Source organism: Stylophora pistillata, chromosome 3 (genome assembly GCF_964205215.1).
Source record: "Stylophora pistillata chromosome 3, jaStyPist1.2, whole genome shotgun sequence".
Taxonomy (NCBI): Eukaryota; Metazoa; Cnidaria; class Anthozoa; order Scleractinia; family Pocilloporidae; genus Stylophora; species Stylophora pistillata.
In genome coordinates, this window is record NC_142521.1 from 46,264,509 (window position 1) to 46,282,603 (window position 18,095).

Sequence of the window (18,095 nt, forward strand, 5' to 3'; positions counted from 1 at the left end):
AAAGAAAAGCGGCAAGGAAAACGACGCCTCGCAGCAACAGAATAGGAAATCAACAGGTAAGAGGATATATGTAATAATCCATTGAAAACAGTGAAGATGGACAGTACCGACGATCTAGTCAAGTCGATGAGTTTACCCGGGGTACCTTAGTATGTGTGAAGAGTTGGTATTAGAAGACTATAGGGAGGACCCGTTGAGAGAGATTTGACTAGGTTCCAGGTTGACCGCGCATTAACGGTCTCTCAGCTGCACAAGAAGATCCTTCCACACGTTAGAAGAATTCCGAACGGCCGTTAATTTGAAATTCTCGCTGGATTGGTTGCTCGACAAACCGACTTTCGTGGGATTTTTTTCGGTGAACTTAAAGGGAAACTACTTAGCTTTCGTGCTGCCGAGTTTTGAGTCGAGGGAAAGTATTTAAGTGTTTGTTTTCGAGCGATTTTGCCGAGCATGTGTCAACAGAAGTTTCCGACCTTCCCGTATTTTATGCACGGTAATTTAGGGCGTCAAGCTGAAACACATCAAAACGGCCTCAAATCGCGAGTAGAACATCACAGACTACTCTCTACGAAGGTAAGACTTTATTTCTTTGATTATTTCACACAACTTTACATTTACGGAGCTCAAAAGCAAGTCCAACTAAACCACTATACAAACTCTTTAATTATTCACTGTGAAAGAGCCTGTGACAGAGCTTGGGCTACCTGTGGTTCGTCTTGGCAGTAAACATATCCCAATATAGAATGCATGATGTATGTGTGCAAAGAAAGGCAATCATTTCGCAAGAGTGGTGTTTGCTAACATAATGGTTTTATTTTAGGAGATTGTATTCGTCATCTAAAGACTGTATACTCCCTTCTGAGTGTTGTTACTTTGTTGCCTGTTTTCTTTGCTTTGACTGTCATCGCTCTAAAGCGCAAAGAATAAAACACCAGGTACACAAGCTAATAGTTTGGTGCTTTCTTTGATATAAAGAATAACGACTACCATTTCTGTGTCTTTTTCGGCATGACCGGCTTTTCGGAAAACCGTTTAGAAGAAAAGACTAGTTGTTAAAATTGTATTTCAATTTGAATAGAATAAATTAAGAAAACTGCCAAAATTTCGAAATTGAGACAACCCAGTCTCAATCAACAAATTTGACATCGACGAAATTAGCATTCTATTTATCTTTTGATTCGTGCCAGACTATGGTGTGTAAATAACTAATCTCTTTGACTAATAAATATGTTAAGAAAACTTTATTTTCTTGCTTATATTCCTCAGCGGTTTTTCATCCGATAACGAAGCACACAGGACTAAAATATGCATGGTCTGCGTCTGTAAAGTATGAAGTCATTTGATGTATTAAATGATTTCATTTAAGTCCTCTTCCTTTCCAGCTGTTCTATTTATTCATTCAAGTTAGCCATCTCGTATTTCACAGGAAAATTATGTAAAAAGTAGGGTTTTGGCAGAGGACTACAATTAAGGTAGCAGAGCTTGACCAAAGTCACTTCTTCCTTTTTACACAAAAGATATTTGAGGCTTTTTGAGTGCTGCTACCGTGATAACTTTCTATCCTAAACAATAAAACACTTGGAAATCATCCAGTGCTCACCAGAGGTAGGTAGATGTAATTTAGCCTAAAGATTCCGAGATATTTACCTCGTGCAAAACATGTCAAGAGTTCCAATGACTATTTATAACAGGTTCGGATATACAGACAGTCCGAGTTTTAAAAGTTTCCGCCATGGTAAGCTTATGTACGATAATAAAAATCATACACAGCTAACATCGCAGAAAGAAAAAAGTTGCAGACTCTTAAAACATCAAAACTTACTGGTTGGTGTTTTTTATCATGATTATTACTCTTGTGAGACATAGCGGTTCTGAAAGCCTAACAATCAGCTAGCCAGATGTCTCGCTTTTGGGTCGTTTCATCGTTCGCACAAAAACATACCGTTACCGGGCCACTAAAGCGGTTAAAAAAACACAACAATCATGTCACTCACCATGTATAAGCTATCGTAAAAATCATAATAAAGAGGGCTTTTGATTTTTTTTTTTTTTTTTTGTATCTCCAATGACCTCCAATTGATTATAGGGGGAGCCTGGATAAGCTTGGATTTGCCGAGCTCTAGACAGGTATATGTTACAGCAGTCTGACCGTATGCTATCTGCCTTACGTGGATCTCCCCCCCCCCCACCTCCCCTGTATGGATGTGCCACCTGTCCTGACTCAAGTTAACGATTCATCTCTCATGAATGTTTGTTGTCGTTGTTTGACTATGTAAAATAAGTTCTAACTGTATTCTGAATTAGAAAAGAGAATCGTTCAGAAATTTCAGTGGTAAAGGTTTGTTTTCTTGACAGGTCAAAAGAAAAGCAGCTGCCGGCAGAATGGATTTCAACTCATGGAACATCTTCTGGAAAGCATGTTTCGCTTCGTTAGCGACTTTGATCGTTGTAGGAAATGTTCTCACTATTTGGATATTCCTCAAGCAGAGACGTCACAAGCGAGCTTTCTCTCTTCTCATTAGCTTAGCTATAGCCGATGTGTTGGTTGGGATTTTGGCCATCCCACTTTTTTTAAAAGTAATGGTATCGGAGGGATATGCATGGTACGTGATTTCCATCGATGCCGACGTATTAACAGGCACAACGTCCATCTACACTCTCGCTGTCATTTCCCTGGAGAGAATGTTCGCCGTTGGTTGGCCTCTCCGTCACAGAACTATAAACTTCCATGTTTACATCTGCGCTATTAGCATGCCGTGGATCATAGCGGTAATGTTTACCACTTTGATGGTGTTTCAGCAGTTTGATATGATAGGAAGGAGGAAACTCTCTTACATTATTCCTTTAATTTGTGGAATCCCTTTGTTAACTACGTGTGTAGCAAACATTGTTGTTTGGAAGAAGCAACAAACGCCATTTCGCAACCAGAATCACATTAAAAGAGAAGTGAAATTGGCGAAGACACTAGCTCTCATAACAGCAACATCACTCTTAACATGGCTTCCTTTTCAAATTATGAACATTTTGTTTGAATTGAAGGTCATGGCAAATTTCCATCATATGGGGTTAACAGTGTTTATTATCAAACTTTTACAGTTTAGCAATTCATTTGTGAACGTGATAATTTATCCGTTCAGAATCCCAGAATTTAAGAGAACTTTATTTCAGATACTTAATTTTCGTGTAATTCCCTTTTCAAGATCCAGCGCTGATTTATCTCCACAAGCTGGGACCGAATCAGATGTGTCCTTGATGAGAGTGACAAATTCGACGTTTCCACTGTCAAACGTTCACCAGTAAAGTTCACTTTAGAACCTTTCGTTTTAATCAGGAATGTAGACTGGTAGACAAAGTTACATTAGATGTGGAATATCAAATCATGCGGTCAAACACTGCTTTAATATTAAGTGGCGCTAGCTGCGAAAAGGACACCAGATGTCTTAATCATTAATTTATAAATATTCCTATTATGCTGTTAAGAAAACTGATATTTCCTATTCAAGTTCTGGCTTCAAGTGCAGTTTTTCAGTGTTTCATATTATTACATATTATTATATGGCTGTGTCTCCCAAGAACAAAGGCTGATAGTTTCTAAAGAAACTGTTTGGGGCTGCGTCGGTGGGGGTAACAAAATAATTTGAATATATCAACAAAGTTGAAATGGTAAATTGGCCACCGTTACGATTATAAAAGCTGGCGTTTCGAGCGTTAGCCCTTCCTCGGAGCGAAGCGGGGAATTGTGGGTTGTTTGTGCTTTTAAAGGCAGTAAAAGGAGCTGCGTGATTGGTGGGAACATGGCAACGAGAAAAACACGAATAAAGTAGTGGAATGAAAAGCGTTCGTTGATACCTCACAAGGACTGGGAACTACCCAATTCACGAATTTGATTGGCTGAAATCAATATTAAAAGCGGTCTAGATTTTCCCATTCTAGACCGGCATCTAGACCGATCTAGGAAAAAAGGTACAAAGAATATAGAAAATTGGCATATAAGACACAGCCATATAATAAACACCTTATTAACCATGCTAGGTCGGTCTGTATGGGAGAATCTTCAGACCGAGGTCGCCAGTACAGACCAAACGTATGATATTGACGGTGTATACTGTGAACACTGATAGAGTATTGTAAAAGAGAACTGAAGCTCCGAGCTATTTGCGACGAATGCTCGTACATATTATCGTGCATTATCAATTACCCCTATCACCTCTGTGATAGAATAATTAACTGTGTATATAGGTTGATGATCTTGGCATTAAATTTAGTTCTTTGGTTTCTGCTTGATCCAATGCAGTTGTCCGTTGTCATAGCGCTCGTTACAGTCTTGAACTTTCATATCGCTTGTGACCACCTTTCCAAATTCAGCGAAAACATGACTAGATCATCGAGTCATTTACAGTTATTTAGCCGAAGTGTGGATGAATGTTCGTGAATATTTACCAAGTCGCGAAGCAGTGAAGTAAATATCCATCATAATCGCTTGCACTGAGGCGAATAATTGTCTTAGTAAATATCAAACAGGAACAAAACAATAGTTTATTTCTGTCAATATACCGAATAATGGCCGGAGGTTAAACTCTCGGTTTTATCTCTGTTGCCGTTTGGAAGTGAATAGTACTCAGTAATCAGTCCGAACTAGTCAACCAACGCGCGCGAGAAGCACTATTCACATTGTGAAGACACGATTTCTTTCTCCATGTCTTTGTACATATTTTTCCTGATGCTTTACGCATGCGTCAAACAATTCGAAGCTTCAACGTCCCCCCTGAGCGACCACCTGGGCATTTGAACTTTTGCAGATTAGTTATCTAAAGTTCCCCTCTCCCCCGGGCCAAAATTGTGTTTGAATGCCTTACCCAAGTGCCAGATTTGATGGTCAACCTTTTTTTTATAAGGCAATATTAGTGACCATAACTTTCTACTCATTGACCAGCAATTGATTTGACTGTTTTAGCTTTAAAACCAGCAGCTCTTTTCTAGTGAGCCATCTTTGCTCGAAAGTGAACTTTTGCCCTTACACCTCCATATTAAAAGATAAAATACTTGTCTTGCGCGCGAAAGGCTCGACACTTCCGGTTCAAATTCCCTACGGATGGGGGAGGTGGTGGAATGTTGAAGCTTTGAATTGATCGGTGCATCATGGGTGGAAGTATTTTTGGATCATCATCAATAGCTGGGAACAGACCCTTATATAAAACTACCATGAAATTTTATTCAAAACCCCCTGATGTAAATCGTCATCGTTACATGGCGACAATTTAGAGGTAAAAATATAAAACCCCTGAATGTCAGATAAGGTTCTAACCTTCAGGATCGACGATCGATATCAACATTTTCGCGCAGACCCCTAGATGTAACATTTTACCATCGCAAAAAACAACTGAGCACAGGTTTGACATGGAGGTGACATTTTAAGTTCAATATCAACATCTGGGGACAGAATACGCGGATCATTATCTATAGCTGGGAACAGACCCTTATATAAAACTACCATGACATTTTATTCAAAATCCCCCTATGTAAATCGTCATCGTTACATAGCGAAAATATAGAGGTACAAATACAAAACCCCTGGATGTCAGGTACGGTTCTAACCTTCACGATCGACGATCGATATCAACATCTGCGCGCAGACCCCTAGATGTAACATTTTACCATCGCAATAAACAACTGGGCACAGAATAAAGGGGGTAAGTGTGGTACTGCGTCGGTAATTCAATGTCCGGATGAATATGTCGTAATGGGGCTAAATAGCTTCTTCCACAAATGCTGTTTTTGGGTCGTGTTCGTACCACTTTTTAACCGTGACTGTATTACTTCCCTTACAGCTGTTTCACTGCGGGTGGGTTGTCATAAAGACAGTCACTGTTTTAAATAGTATTATTATTACCACTATTATCCTTGACAAGAATAATAGATATCATTAGGTCACCTTCCAATCATCTATAGCAAGTTTGTCACAAGGTGGAGTAATCTGTTATCATTGCGCGGCAGCACTTTAATTAAAAAGTGCGACAGATTTTTTAATTACGAAGTATGAAAACGTTTTTTCTTTTTTTATAACAAAATGCGACAAGCATTACAAAGCGCGATAACTTTATCACTATTAGTGCGATATAGCTATTTCAAAGTGAGACCGATTATTTCAAGGTGCGACAGAACACTATACCTGATGGTAAAATTGCTGAATAGGAAAAATAAAAAATAAAAAACAGCTACCCGAAAACAACTCGACTTGGAGCAACGATAACTGTTGTTTGGAGACGGAGAGAGACGAAAACGGTGAGACGTGTTCTGAACGTTTTGATTCTTGGAATACGTTTATAGATCATATCAGAGTTAATAGAGGGAACTGGTTCTGAAAGCTGGCGAACTTCAAACGATGGAACTCTTTGTGTTGGTTTATGGCATGTCACGTGACCGCGAAGGTGCACAAAATATGAAGATGGCGACCAGCGAGTAGCCTTACTTCCAGTTTATTCTTTTTTTACGGATGATCTAGAGATAATCTAACTGAAATATTATCTGAAGAGGATTCATAAGTGATGCCAGGGGTCAACTGCTCCGTCCTTGGCTGCGGATCGTGCAGACGATCGAAGGGAATAGGAACTTTTAAGCTGCCTGTCGCGAAAGACGACACTCATCGAAAATGGCGCAACCGTACTGGCTCGGAGAAGTAATAAAAGCATGCAAAATCGACCAGGATTTCAGGGAGCAGATAAAAACGACAAAGTACACGCTTGCGAGAAACACTTCAAACCCGAGGATATTGAAATATGTAAGTATTGCTTTATTTTCAGTCCAACATGTTAAAAGAAAGCTATTTCCAATTATTATTGATGCTTTTTATTTGTTGACAGGTTTAGAAATAATAAAATGTGGCTGACAGGATCAGTGCACAGGCAGTTGGATTTTTTTTTAAAATGATAATCTATGACAAATATCTCCTTACTCAAATTATTTCCAAATCATCCATATTACTAATCAACATTTTGTTGCATCTTTCAGTTCTTCATCAGTTTGGTTACAATAGTAACACTATTAGAATAGAGAGATTCATTTCATGTCAGAGTAGCAATACCAAAGGAAGGAAAGATAGGAAGAAATCTTGGGAACAGGTTACCGATGCCAAATTGCCATGCCAAAAAAAAATTCAAACTTTAAAAATGCTATGTACTAGCATGACTGCCACAGCCACAGAATTTTGAAATCTCCAGACAAAAGAAGAAGAATTTTTTTCCCTTGAACATCAATTTTCCTGACCTGTGTCTTGCTAGTCACTCGGCTGAATAGAGCAATTATTAGAAAAATGCACTACCCTATTGAAGACAACTACAATTGCAGGGTGAGTCCCTTTTGAGGATGCACATGAGTGGAATTCCAGAGTCTGGCTATGCTACTGCATTTAAGCGAAAAAGAATTTCAGATTGCTTGTTAGAAATTTCATTGGAATTCTAGGTTTGTCAGGTTCAACAAAAAAGTCAAGTTTGTGTGACTAAAACTAGAAACCTCGTTAGGGAGGTTTAAATTTTTTTGCCACATGTACTTCTATAAATATTATCCATACCTCCCCCACAGAAAGGATTTTTGTTAAGACCCCCTCCCAACACTCTGGAAATTGCAATTAAGGTTCATACATTTCCTTGAAGTTTTTGGCCTTTGAGATCCCCCCATCTCCAAGAATTTTCAACCCTTTCTTTAAGCGGAGTATGGACATTTTCTGGAACTACACAATGCCAATTAGGTTGTAGCTTTGCTTCTGCAGTCCTACAAATGTAAGTTGACAGAAAGCATAGGGAGTGTTTATTTAATGTAAATTGAGAAGAACATTGGCACGCCATTCCCTCTATTAACTCTGATCATATGTGCTGATAATCAGAACGAAAAGCTCTTAGTCTGGGCTGCAAATTGAATTATGCCTAAATGCTCTGTTTAATTACAGTCTTTCGATAGCCGTTTTATTTTTTATGTATTTTTATTGCACGAGGAAGCACGAAACAACCAGTGCCAAACATTTAACTGTCAAACATCAAAGGCCTTAAAATAAAACTTTCAACTATCGAAACCGCAAAAAAGTCATCCGTCGAAACAGCAAAAAATCGACCGTCAGATATAAATACAGCCTCCATCAAAGTTGAACTGAAAAACAAGTAGCGACAATTAACAACAGGAAGCGAGTAACGGTAAAAATATCTATAAATAATTCTAGCTTGATTCTAAATTAGACGAGAGAGAATCGTAACAAAATTTAAAAATTTTCTTTTGTTTGAGTTTTTCTTTCCTTTTTAGAAATTTTCTACCGTCCAATTATTCAGTAGTAAATGTTTGTTTTCTTAATAGGCTACCAAAAAAGGAATGGCTTGTATCATGGATGTTATCACATTTAAACTTTGTTGTTTGGAAGAAGCAGAAATCGCAATTTTGCAACCAGAATCATATTAAAAGAGGAGCGAAATTGGCGAAAACACTAGCTCTCGTAACAGCAACATCACTTTTAACCTGGCTTTCTTTTCAAAACTTTCAAATCTTTCAAATCTTTTTTTGAATTGAAAGTCATGAAACATTTCTACTATACTCTATTAACAACATTTATTATCAAACTTTTACAGTTTAGCAATTCATTTGTGAACGTAATAATTTATCCGTTGAGAATCCCACAATTTAAGAGAGCTTTATATCAGACATTTCAATTTCGTATAGCTCCCCCTAGAAGATTTAACACAAAGGTATTACCAAGATCCAGGACCGAGTCAGCTGTGTCCTTAAAATCTAGAAAGTTGAAGTTTTCGCCATCAATTGTTCACTAGGAGGGTCCACTCTAGAACCTTAAGTCAAGCATGTCAGTAGACAGCTACAATGAAATGTAATGTGGAATCAGTCGGTCTGTTGCTGTGTCAATTATATAGGGGATTCTCAGTGTTAGAAGTTTTGAGACTTGCTTACAAAGAGCATAGAGACCCCTAAACCCTTCCAAGTAACCTGTTTTTCAGCCTATGCCGGTAATCGATCTGTAACTGTGTATGTTCATGATATAGTTTCAAAGGAGAATATGCATGCTTCTCTACTTGTTGCCGTCGATGAGCAGTCAATGAGAGTAGAAGAGCTGTCGATGAGCAGTCGATGAGAGTAGAAGAGCCGTCGATGAGCAGTCAATGAGAGTAGAAGAGCCGTCGATGAGCAGTCAATGAGAGTAGAAGAGCCGTCGATGAGCAGTCGATGAGAGTAGAAGAGCTGTCGATGAGCAGTCAATGAGAGTAGAAGAGCTGTCGATGAGCAGTCAATGAGAGTAGAAGAGCCGTCGATGAGCAGTCGATGAGAGTAGAAGAGCTGTCGATGAGCAGTCGATGAGAGTAGAAGAGCTGTCGATGAGCAGTCGATGAGAGTAGAAGAGCCGTCGATGAGCAGTCGATGAGAGTAGAAGAGCTGTCGATGAGCAGTCGATGAGAGTAGAAGAGCTGTCGATGAGCAGTCAATGAGAGTAGAAGAGCCGTCGATGAGCAGTCGATGAGAGTAGAAGAGCAAAAGCATCGTTGACAAAAAAGACTTGTAATAGGTAAAAAACATTATGTAACTATTACAATTTTTTAATCATAGACTAGTGAGCAGCACTTCTGCGAACAGTAGTTGTAAAACTTGTTGTATTTTCCTACGCGTTTCGTCTAACTGTCGTAGACTTCTTCAGGGAGTTCTACAAGTATGACTAAACGCCTGTATTTATAAGCCAAAATTTTGAGTACTTAAATCCTTACAGTAGATAAAATATTGCCATAGGGCCAGGGGGGGTTCGTCACCCAGAATTGCTGGACATAATTAATTATTCATATGCACTGAGGCGGGAAAATTTGAAAAGCCCAGAATAAGAGAAAAATCCGGGCGGAAACTAGGGTAGCAGCGTTGATAAAACTCGCTTTCCCGATTGCTTGAAGCAATAAGGTGGGAGCCCGAGAGTGGATTTTCAAAGAGGAGGGCTATTTTTGTTTCTAACGAAGGGCTAACAATCTAAATCTCAGCTTTGCAGGGAGCTTTGGGGGAGCAGGGTTGGCGTAGTGGTTAGAGCGCTCGCCTTCCACCAATGTTTCCCGAGTTCGATTCCCGGACTCGGCGTCCTAAGTGGATTGAGTTTGTTGGTTCTCTACTCTGCTCCGAGAGGTTTTTCTCCGGGTACTCCGGTTTTCCCCTCTCCTCAAAAACCATCATCATTTGAATTTATTTAATATAGAGTATATTTGAATTTACAAACGACCCCACAAGCTGTTTAGCTTTAAACATTATCGTGTCTAAATATTATTATTATTATTAAGGTCGTAGTAGTACCAAGTAGGATAAATATTGTAAGACATATACAACTTTTTTTAGAGACATGTTTCGGCATGCTTATGCCATCTTCAATCAACATGTAACTGAACGTGAGTAATTATATAACAGACAAGTAGATGAATGAAATATTTACAGTATGATGTAATACAAAAGCGGGTACTAATTACAGCGTGACAACAAACATGAAATGAAAGGTGTGAACTAAAATGCTAGAAAAGTGTTATAATGCTGTAATTGTTTGTTAAGTTCAGGTTTGATCTTATTTATATAAAAAGCTTCTTTGAGTTTTAAATCAATTGAGTTGTTAGCAGAATCCAGAATACTAAAGCAAGAAAGGGAGTATTCGTTCAAACAAGAAGGAGATGTGTTAAAATGCTAAAAAAAATGCGAGTTTTTATCGCTTTCCGTGTGCTACTTTATCTTAGTAGAGAAGTGGCGACTAGTTTCGCCAATATAACGGGAATTACATCCCGCACAAGAAAATTGATAAACTACCATGGATTTTAGAGCATCAGGAGTACGATCTTTAACACTGAACATGTTTTTAATTTTGAAAGAAGTGAAAACTGGTTTGATATTTAGGTCCGATTTACAAAAGCGCTCAGTGAGTTGTCGGAGTTTAAGGTTCGCTATTTTAGAATAATAGCCGACAAAAGGGAGTTTAAAGTAACGTGTATTATTGTCATCAATGTTCCGGCTATTTTGAGAGGAGGACCCGTCAATTTACCGCTTGAAAGTTCTTTCAATAATATGCGAAGGAAAAGAATTACGTTTTAAAGTGTCGGAAAGTTTCTTAAGATCGTTTTGAACACAGGAAGAGGTGTTGTTGATTTTGTAGATACGGTTAATAAGAGTGAATTGAGGAATTGTGGGTTGTGTGTGCTTTTAAAGGCAGAAAATGGAGCTACGTTAATGGTGGGAACATGGCAACCAGAAAAACAAGAATAATTTAGTGGAATGAAAAGCGTTCGTTGATCCCTGTGGGATTTAGACTGCCGGTTTGAAAGATGAGCTTTTGTTCAAGATTTTTACGGCTTTCCGTGCTACCTAAATGTAAGGAAAGACCGCAGATTGCCATGTATTGCTTAGAATGATTAGGTAAATTAAAATGTCTAGCGACTGGTTTAGATGTGTCCTTATCATTCCTTTCCACGTCTCGAAGGTGTTCTCGGAATCGGTCACCTAGTCTTCTGCCTGTTTCACCGAACTTGGAAATCATTCAGTGCTCACCAGAGGTACGTAATTTATATGTAATTTAGCCTAAAGATTCCGAGATGTTAGGATCACCACGGACTGTTCGGATATATACACAGTCCGAGTTTTGAAGGTTTTCGCCATGGTAAGCTTACGTACGGAAATAAAAATCCTACACAGCTAACATCCGTATATTGTACATAGTTTCGTGTTCAAAAGCAAAACAAAACAGGAATGACGAAAAATAACCAAACTGGCACAACTGTTAAAGATCAGGCATGACGGTGTCAAAGCGACCGCGATCATGCTGAAGTCCATTCATAAAACACACGCCTTAAGCAATTTGTTTTCTAATTGTCACGAGAAGAGCCTTGTTTGTTTTATAAGCCACAATTCTGCCGGATTTCACTAAACACATCACTCTCAGATTCCCTATTGAGAACAAACTACTTCAGACAAAGGTGTTAAGTTTGACCAGCCGAACTAGTTTTGTGAACTAATATATAGAATTAGCCAAGCCTAAAAGCGGAGCTCTTAAGTTCGCATTAATGATAACATAAAAGATGTACTTTTGCCGAGACTCGCCTGAGTCACCCCTCCCTTCGTTTTGATAGTCTCCCCTACCCTACCCGTGCAATCTGAAGGCACATACGTACGTACGTCGTACGTACGCTCGGTCAGTCTTGTGACAACCAAATGAAAAGAGGTTGACCATATTCCATGGGTATGGGGGGCTCTGCCCCACACGCGCGAAAGCCCCGCTATTACAGATTATGGACGTTGATGGTTTCCGAACTTCGACAGTTTGAGATTTTTGACGGCTTTAGTCTTGTTTAACCAATCAGATTGGTTGAACCATTCTCACAAGGATTCTGATTGGCTTATTGTACCGTGTTTTATAAGAGAATAGAGCAAGCTCGCGGCATTAATGTTCGCTTCGGAAATTAAACTATTTGACTTTAAACACATTCATTTTCCACCATTTGATACTAGTTCGTACAAAATTCTATTCTTTATAAAATGTCTGTTGCAATTGTTTAGCATTACTCGTCGGTTTAGATCGGGCAAATCTCTCCGATTGCCAGGATAACATACATCCACACTCTAGCAAAATGAAATAGGATGAACGGTAATCGTTATCCCAGAATGCGTTAAATAAACAGTTTTGTTTTCATTTATGTATAGATAATTGGGCTTGCGGTGAGTCAATTTCAGTAAAACTATATGGCTTCCAATTCCAGTGAAGCTTCTCACAATACACGAACCTCGAGCACCAGAGGTCGCTCCCAGCCTCCTCCTGTATTCTATGGCTTGTTGCGCTCAGTATTGAATGTCTGGCCATAGTCATCCTCAAAATCGTCACCATTATTGTGTTTGTGAAGCAGCGTCAGCTACAGCGCCGGAGTACACACTTGATTATCCATCTGGCCATAGTTGATTTGTTAGTCGGGGCAGTATCAGGACCGATGCAAGTTCATTTGAAAATGGTTTGGTGTTACGGAGAGCTGGAGAGTTATGATATTATTTTATTATATTATTTTTATGTTATTATTGATTTGCAAATGATCTTTGTCGTTGTGTATGTCTTTCGTAGACTCTGTCTTATAGTAATAAGTTGTGCTCGAAAAGTCTCAAGTTTCCTTGTCCCTAGTTTTGCTTCCTCATACATATTCTGTGAAGTTTCAATTTTCCTTTGCTATAAAGACAGGAACAATAAAAGTGTTCTTCCCTGGTCTTTTTATTTTGTTGGAGTCTACAAAGATAAAAACCTTTTATGCGGTCAAATTTTGGTTGAACAATACTTGTGAATTGTCCAGAGTAGCTGGTTTCCCCCTGTGCAAGAAGAATTGGAACCCATACGAAGAATTTAAGATCTCTTCGAATGCTTCGACCATCTGTTTGTACGTACACCGAGTTAAATTTAAATCTTCTGCTTGGTCGGTGAAAAAACTGACAAACAAACAAAAAAAAACTTTCGAACCAGTTGAACCACTTTTTCAGCCCGCTTTATTTGCACAACTAAAGCCCCGTCTACACGAGAAATTTTTGTGGCAACTGTACGTGGCAATTTTTATTTGCCCGTGTAGATGGCTCGACAACTATTTGTTGTTAATTTGCGTCAGTAATAATTTCGCACAGCGGAGATGCTCATGGAAAGGAAAAAAGCAAGATGGCGAAAGTCAGAAGACGTGCCAGCTGTGTTGCAGCTTTAGTTGCGTTTGTCACATTTTATGTGGCGTCTCGTCTACACGGACGATTTTTTTATGTGGCAATTCTTATTTGCCACATAAAAACTAACACGCCAGCTTTTCAGCAAATGCAGTTGTCACATAAAAATTGGCCATTTTTCATCATCTACACGGGCAAGTAAAAGTTGCCACTTAAAAATTGCCGTTATAATATCCCGACGTTTCGGCGACTTCATGACGCCATTATCAAGGGTACAAATGAAAATAAAATTAAGAAATGCGAGTTCAAGAGTTATAACTAATTTGCGTAGAGGAGGTAGCTACACAAATACTTTAGCACGGATATTATCTGTTTGTACGTTCAAACTTGGTGTTCTATCCGTGCTAAAGTATTTGTGTAGCTACCTCCCCTATGCAAATTAGTTGTAACTCTTGAACTCGCATTTGTTAATTTTATTTTCATTTGTACCCTTGATAATGGGGTCATGAAGTCGCCGAAACGTCGGGATATTATATCGCTCGTTTTTACCTGTCTATGTATTACTAAATCTTTGTTAATTAAAAACTGCCATTTAAAAATTTCTTGTATGGACGGGGCTTTAAATCATTCTTTCGGGAAAATTCTTTGACTTGATTTCTAGACGGCACTATGTCAAAGATGACACCTTTAAAGTTTAGTTTTAACAAATCTCAAAAAAATGGTTGCTGGAAAAACTTTTCTTCATAGTGCTGAATATTAGCAACAACTTGTAATTTTCTTCTATTCTCGGCATAATTCTCGAAAATTTTTTTAAGCCCCTTAGATAAAAGCTTCAGACAATTAAACTACCCACCCAAACACCGTATTGGCCAAAACAGAAGACAGCTTTCTCCAGCTCTAGTCCATCGCTGGACAAACTGAAAAAAAAACAACAATTTAACACGATGTTTTATTGGCCACTGCATTAATTAGTATTTGAACGCACTATTGTGTAGAAATAACAGCTTGTTCAACTTTAAGAGAGTAATCAATTTCATTGACGTCCTCTTCCTTTAGTCAGCTTTAACAGTTCCCTGCGAAACCAGAATCAAGAGTACATCCAGAGCACTTTACATCTTCGCCTTTCTACAAAAAGTACATAAAGCATAAATGATAAAATTCTAAATTATTTTCTTGCAACAGAAGGTCGTTAGTACTATAATTCAGATTCTAGCTGCAAAACAGTTAATAAGTTCCTCTTCGAAAGAAGCCTTTAGGCCAGTTATCAACTTCAAAATATCTTTTTAATGTTTCCTGGAGCAAAAGTACAAGAATATAGATTGGGAGGGTCTTTGGAACAACACAGTGACCACAAGCAAGGCATGTGCAAAATGAGTCAGTTTTTGACGCCAGCCGCGCTCCACTTTCCCGCCCAAAAGCCTAAAGAAAAATCACAAGAAACTACCTGTGGCACAAATTTTCAAAAAGTAAAAATTTTATAGAAATCTCTGCGGTGAAACAAGGAAGGGAAACAAGAGACTTTTTACTATCAAGTCTGTTTCGAGCACAAAGTTCGTTAATTACGGGTTTTCCTAATCATTTGCATATTGTGTTTTGAATTTTTTAAAAAAATGTTGCAGACTCTTAAAACATCAAAACTTACTAGTTGGTGTATTCTATTATGATTATTACTTTTGTAAGACATAGTGGTTCTGAAAGCCTAACAATAACCCAGATGTCTCGCTTTTGCGTCGTTTCATCATTCGCACAGGCACAAACATGCCGTCACCGGGCCACTGAAGCGGTTAAAACACACAACAATCATGTCACTCACCCTGTATAAGCTATCGTAAAAATTGTAATAAAGAGGGCTTTTGATTTTTTTTTGTATGTCCAATGACCTCCGATTAATTATAGGGGGATAAGCTTGGATTTGCCGAGTTATAGACCGATATATGTTACAGCAGTCTGACCGTACGCTATCTGCCCTAGTGGATCCCCCTTCCCCCCCCCCACTTTCCCTGTATGGATGTGTCACCTGTCCCGACTCAAATTAACGATTCATCTTTCATGAATGTTTGTTGTCGCTGTTCGACTTTGTAAAATACGTTCTAACTGGATTTCAATGGTAAAGGTTTGTTTTCTTGACAGGTCAAAAGAAAAGCAGCTGCCGGCAGAATGGATTTCAACTCATGGAACATCTTCTGGAAAGCATGTTTCGCTTCATTAGCGACTTTGATCTTTGTAGGAAATGTTCTCACCATTTGGATATTCTTCAAGCAGAGACGTCGCAAACGAGCTTTCTCTCTTCTCATTAGCTTGGCTGTAGCCGATGTGTTGGTTGGGATTTTGGCCATCCCACTTTATTTAAAAGTAATGGTATCAGAGGTACATCCATGGTACATGATTTCCATCGATGCTGACGTATTTACAGGCACAACGTCCATCTACACTCTCGCTGTCATTTCCCTGGAGAGAATGTTCGCCGTTGGTTGGCCTCTTCGTCACAGAACTATAAACTTCCGTGTTTACATCTGCGCTATTAGCATACCGTGGATCATAGCGGTAATGTTTACCGCTTTGATGGTGTTTCAGCAGTTTGATTTGTTAGAGAGGAGGAAACTCTTTTACGTTATTCCTTTAATTTGTGGAATCCCTTTGTTAACTACATGTGGAGCAAACTTTGTTGTTTGGAAGAAGCAACAAACGCCATTTCCCAACCAGAATCATAAAAGAGAACTGAAATTGGCAAAGACACTAGCTCTCATAACAGCGATATCACTTTTAACATGGCTTCCTTTTCAAATTATTAACATTTTGATTCCATTGAAGGTCACGGCAAATTTCCACTATTTGCAATTAACAGTGTTTATTATCAAACTTTTACAGTTTAGCAATTCATTTGTGAACGTGATAATTTATCCGTTCAGAATCCCAGAATTTAAGAGAACTTTATTCCAGATACTTAATTTTCGTGTAATTCCCTCTTCAAGATCCGAATTAGATGTGTCCTCAATGAGAGTGACAAATTCGACGTTCCCACTATCAAACGTTCACCAGTAAAGTTCACTTGAGAACATTTCGTTCTAATCAGGCATGTAGACTGGTAGACAAAGTTACATTAGATGTGGAATATCGAATCATGCGGTCAGTTGTTAGGAAAGTGGATTCTGTCAGAATTTCAGAGAATAGTCTCACTTACAAATAGAGTGGAGAGTATAACTATATGCATTGCATGACGTAGTTTCAAAGGAGAATATTTATGCTTCTCCACTTGATGCTGAGCCGATGAGTGCTAAAAGGCAAAAATTTCGTCCGCAGAAAAGGACCTGCTATAGGTACAAACACTGCTTTAATATTAAGGGACACCAGATGTCTTAATCATTAATTTTATAATAGTTTTATGCTGTAAAGTGTTTTTTCCTATTCAAGTTCTGGCTTCAAGTGCAGTTTTTAAGTGTTTCATATTATCACATAATGTTTACGGTGTATACTGTGAACACTGATGTGTACGCGAGTCTTGATAGAGCATTACAAGAGAGAACGGATGCTCTGAGCTCCTGAACTTTCCCATCGCTTGTGAGCACCTTTCCGAATTCAGCTAAATTATGACTTAATTATCGAGTAATTTACAGTTATTTAGCCAAAGTGTAGATGAATGGTTGTGAATATTTACCAAGCCGCGAAGCGGTGAAGTAAATATCCACCCCTATCGCTTGCATTGCGGTGAATAGTTGTTTCTGTAAATGTCAAACAGGAACAAAAGAATAGTTTATTTCTGTCAATATACCGAAAATTGGCCAGAAGCTAAACTCTTGACGCGCGGTTTTGCCTCTGATGCTGCTTGGAAATGAATAGTACTCAGTAATCACTTCCGAACTAGTTACTCAACGCGAGCGAGAAGCATTATTCACCTCTGTGAAGAAACAATTTCTTTCTCCATGTCTTTGTAAATATTTTTCCTGATGCTTTACGCATGCGTCAATCAATTCGAAGCTTCAACGTCCCCCTTGAGCGACCACCTGGGCATTTGAACTTTTGAAGATTTGATTTGTTGTCTGAATTCTCCCCTCCCCGGGCCAAAATTGTGTTCAAATGCCTTACCAAGTTCCAGATTTGATGGTCAACTTTTTGTATAAGGCGATATCAGTGACCATAACTTTCTTCTTATTGACCAGCAATAGCCCATTTGCAAATTACCCTTGGCCTTATTTTCAAAACGAGTCCTCGTGTTAATCCTTTCATATGATAATAAGTTCCATTCACATGCAAATTAAACTCATTTTTGCAAGAATGGTTGAGCACGGGGACTCGTCTTGAAAATGAGGCCAAGTGTAATTCGCAAATGGGCTATTGATTTGACTATTATAGCTTTAGAACTAACAGACCTTTTCTACCGAGCCATCTCCTCTCGAAAGTGAACTCTTTATCCTTAC

At 38.7% G+C, this 18,095-nt stretch overlaps 2 protein-coding genes across 2 annotated transcripts; both read left to right on the forward strand.

Annotated features, from left to right (window-relative positions):
• The first annotated feature begins 96 nt into the window (after window positions 1-96).
• On the forward strand, window positions 97-4,284 carry LOC111341316 (adenosine receptor A1). Its single transcript, XM_088754049.1, has 2 exons — window positions 97-573; window positions 2,356-4,284. Exons 1-2 carry the CDS (start codon window positions 451-453, stop codon window positions 3,298-3,300), a joined length of 1,068 nt encoding a protein of 355 aa, XP_088610175.1. The 5' UTR covers window positions 97-450; the 3' UTR covers window positions 3,301-4,284.
• Window positions 4,285-15,731: 11,447 nt separating this feature from the next.
• On the forward strand, window positions 15,732-17,265 carry LOC111341317 (adenosine receptor A1-like). Its single transcript, XM_022948276.2, has one exon. The coding sequence runs from the start codon at window positions 15,838-15,840 to the stop codon at window positions 16,720-16,722; it is 885 nt and encodes a 294-aa protein (XP_022804011.2). The 5' UTR covers window positions 15,732-15,837; the 3' UTR covers window positions 16,723-17,265.
• The last annotated feature ends 830 nt before the right edge of the window (window positions 17,266-18,095 follow it).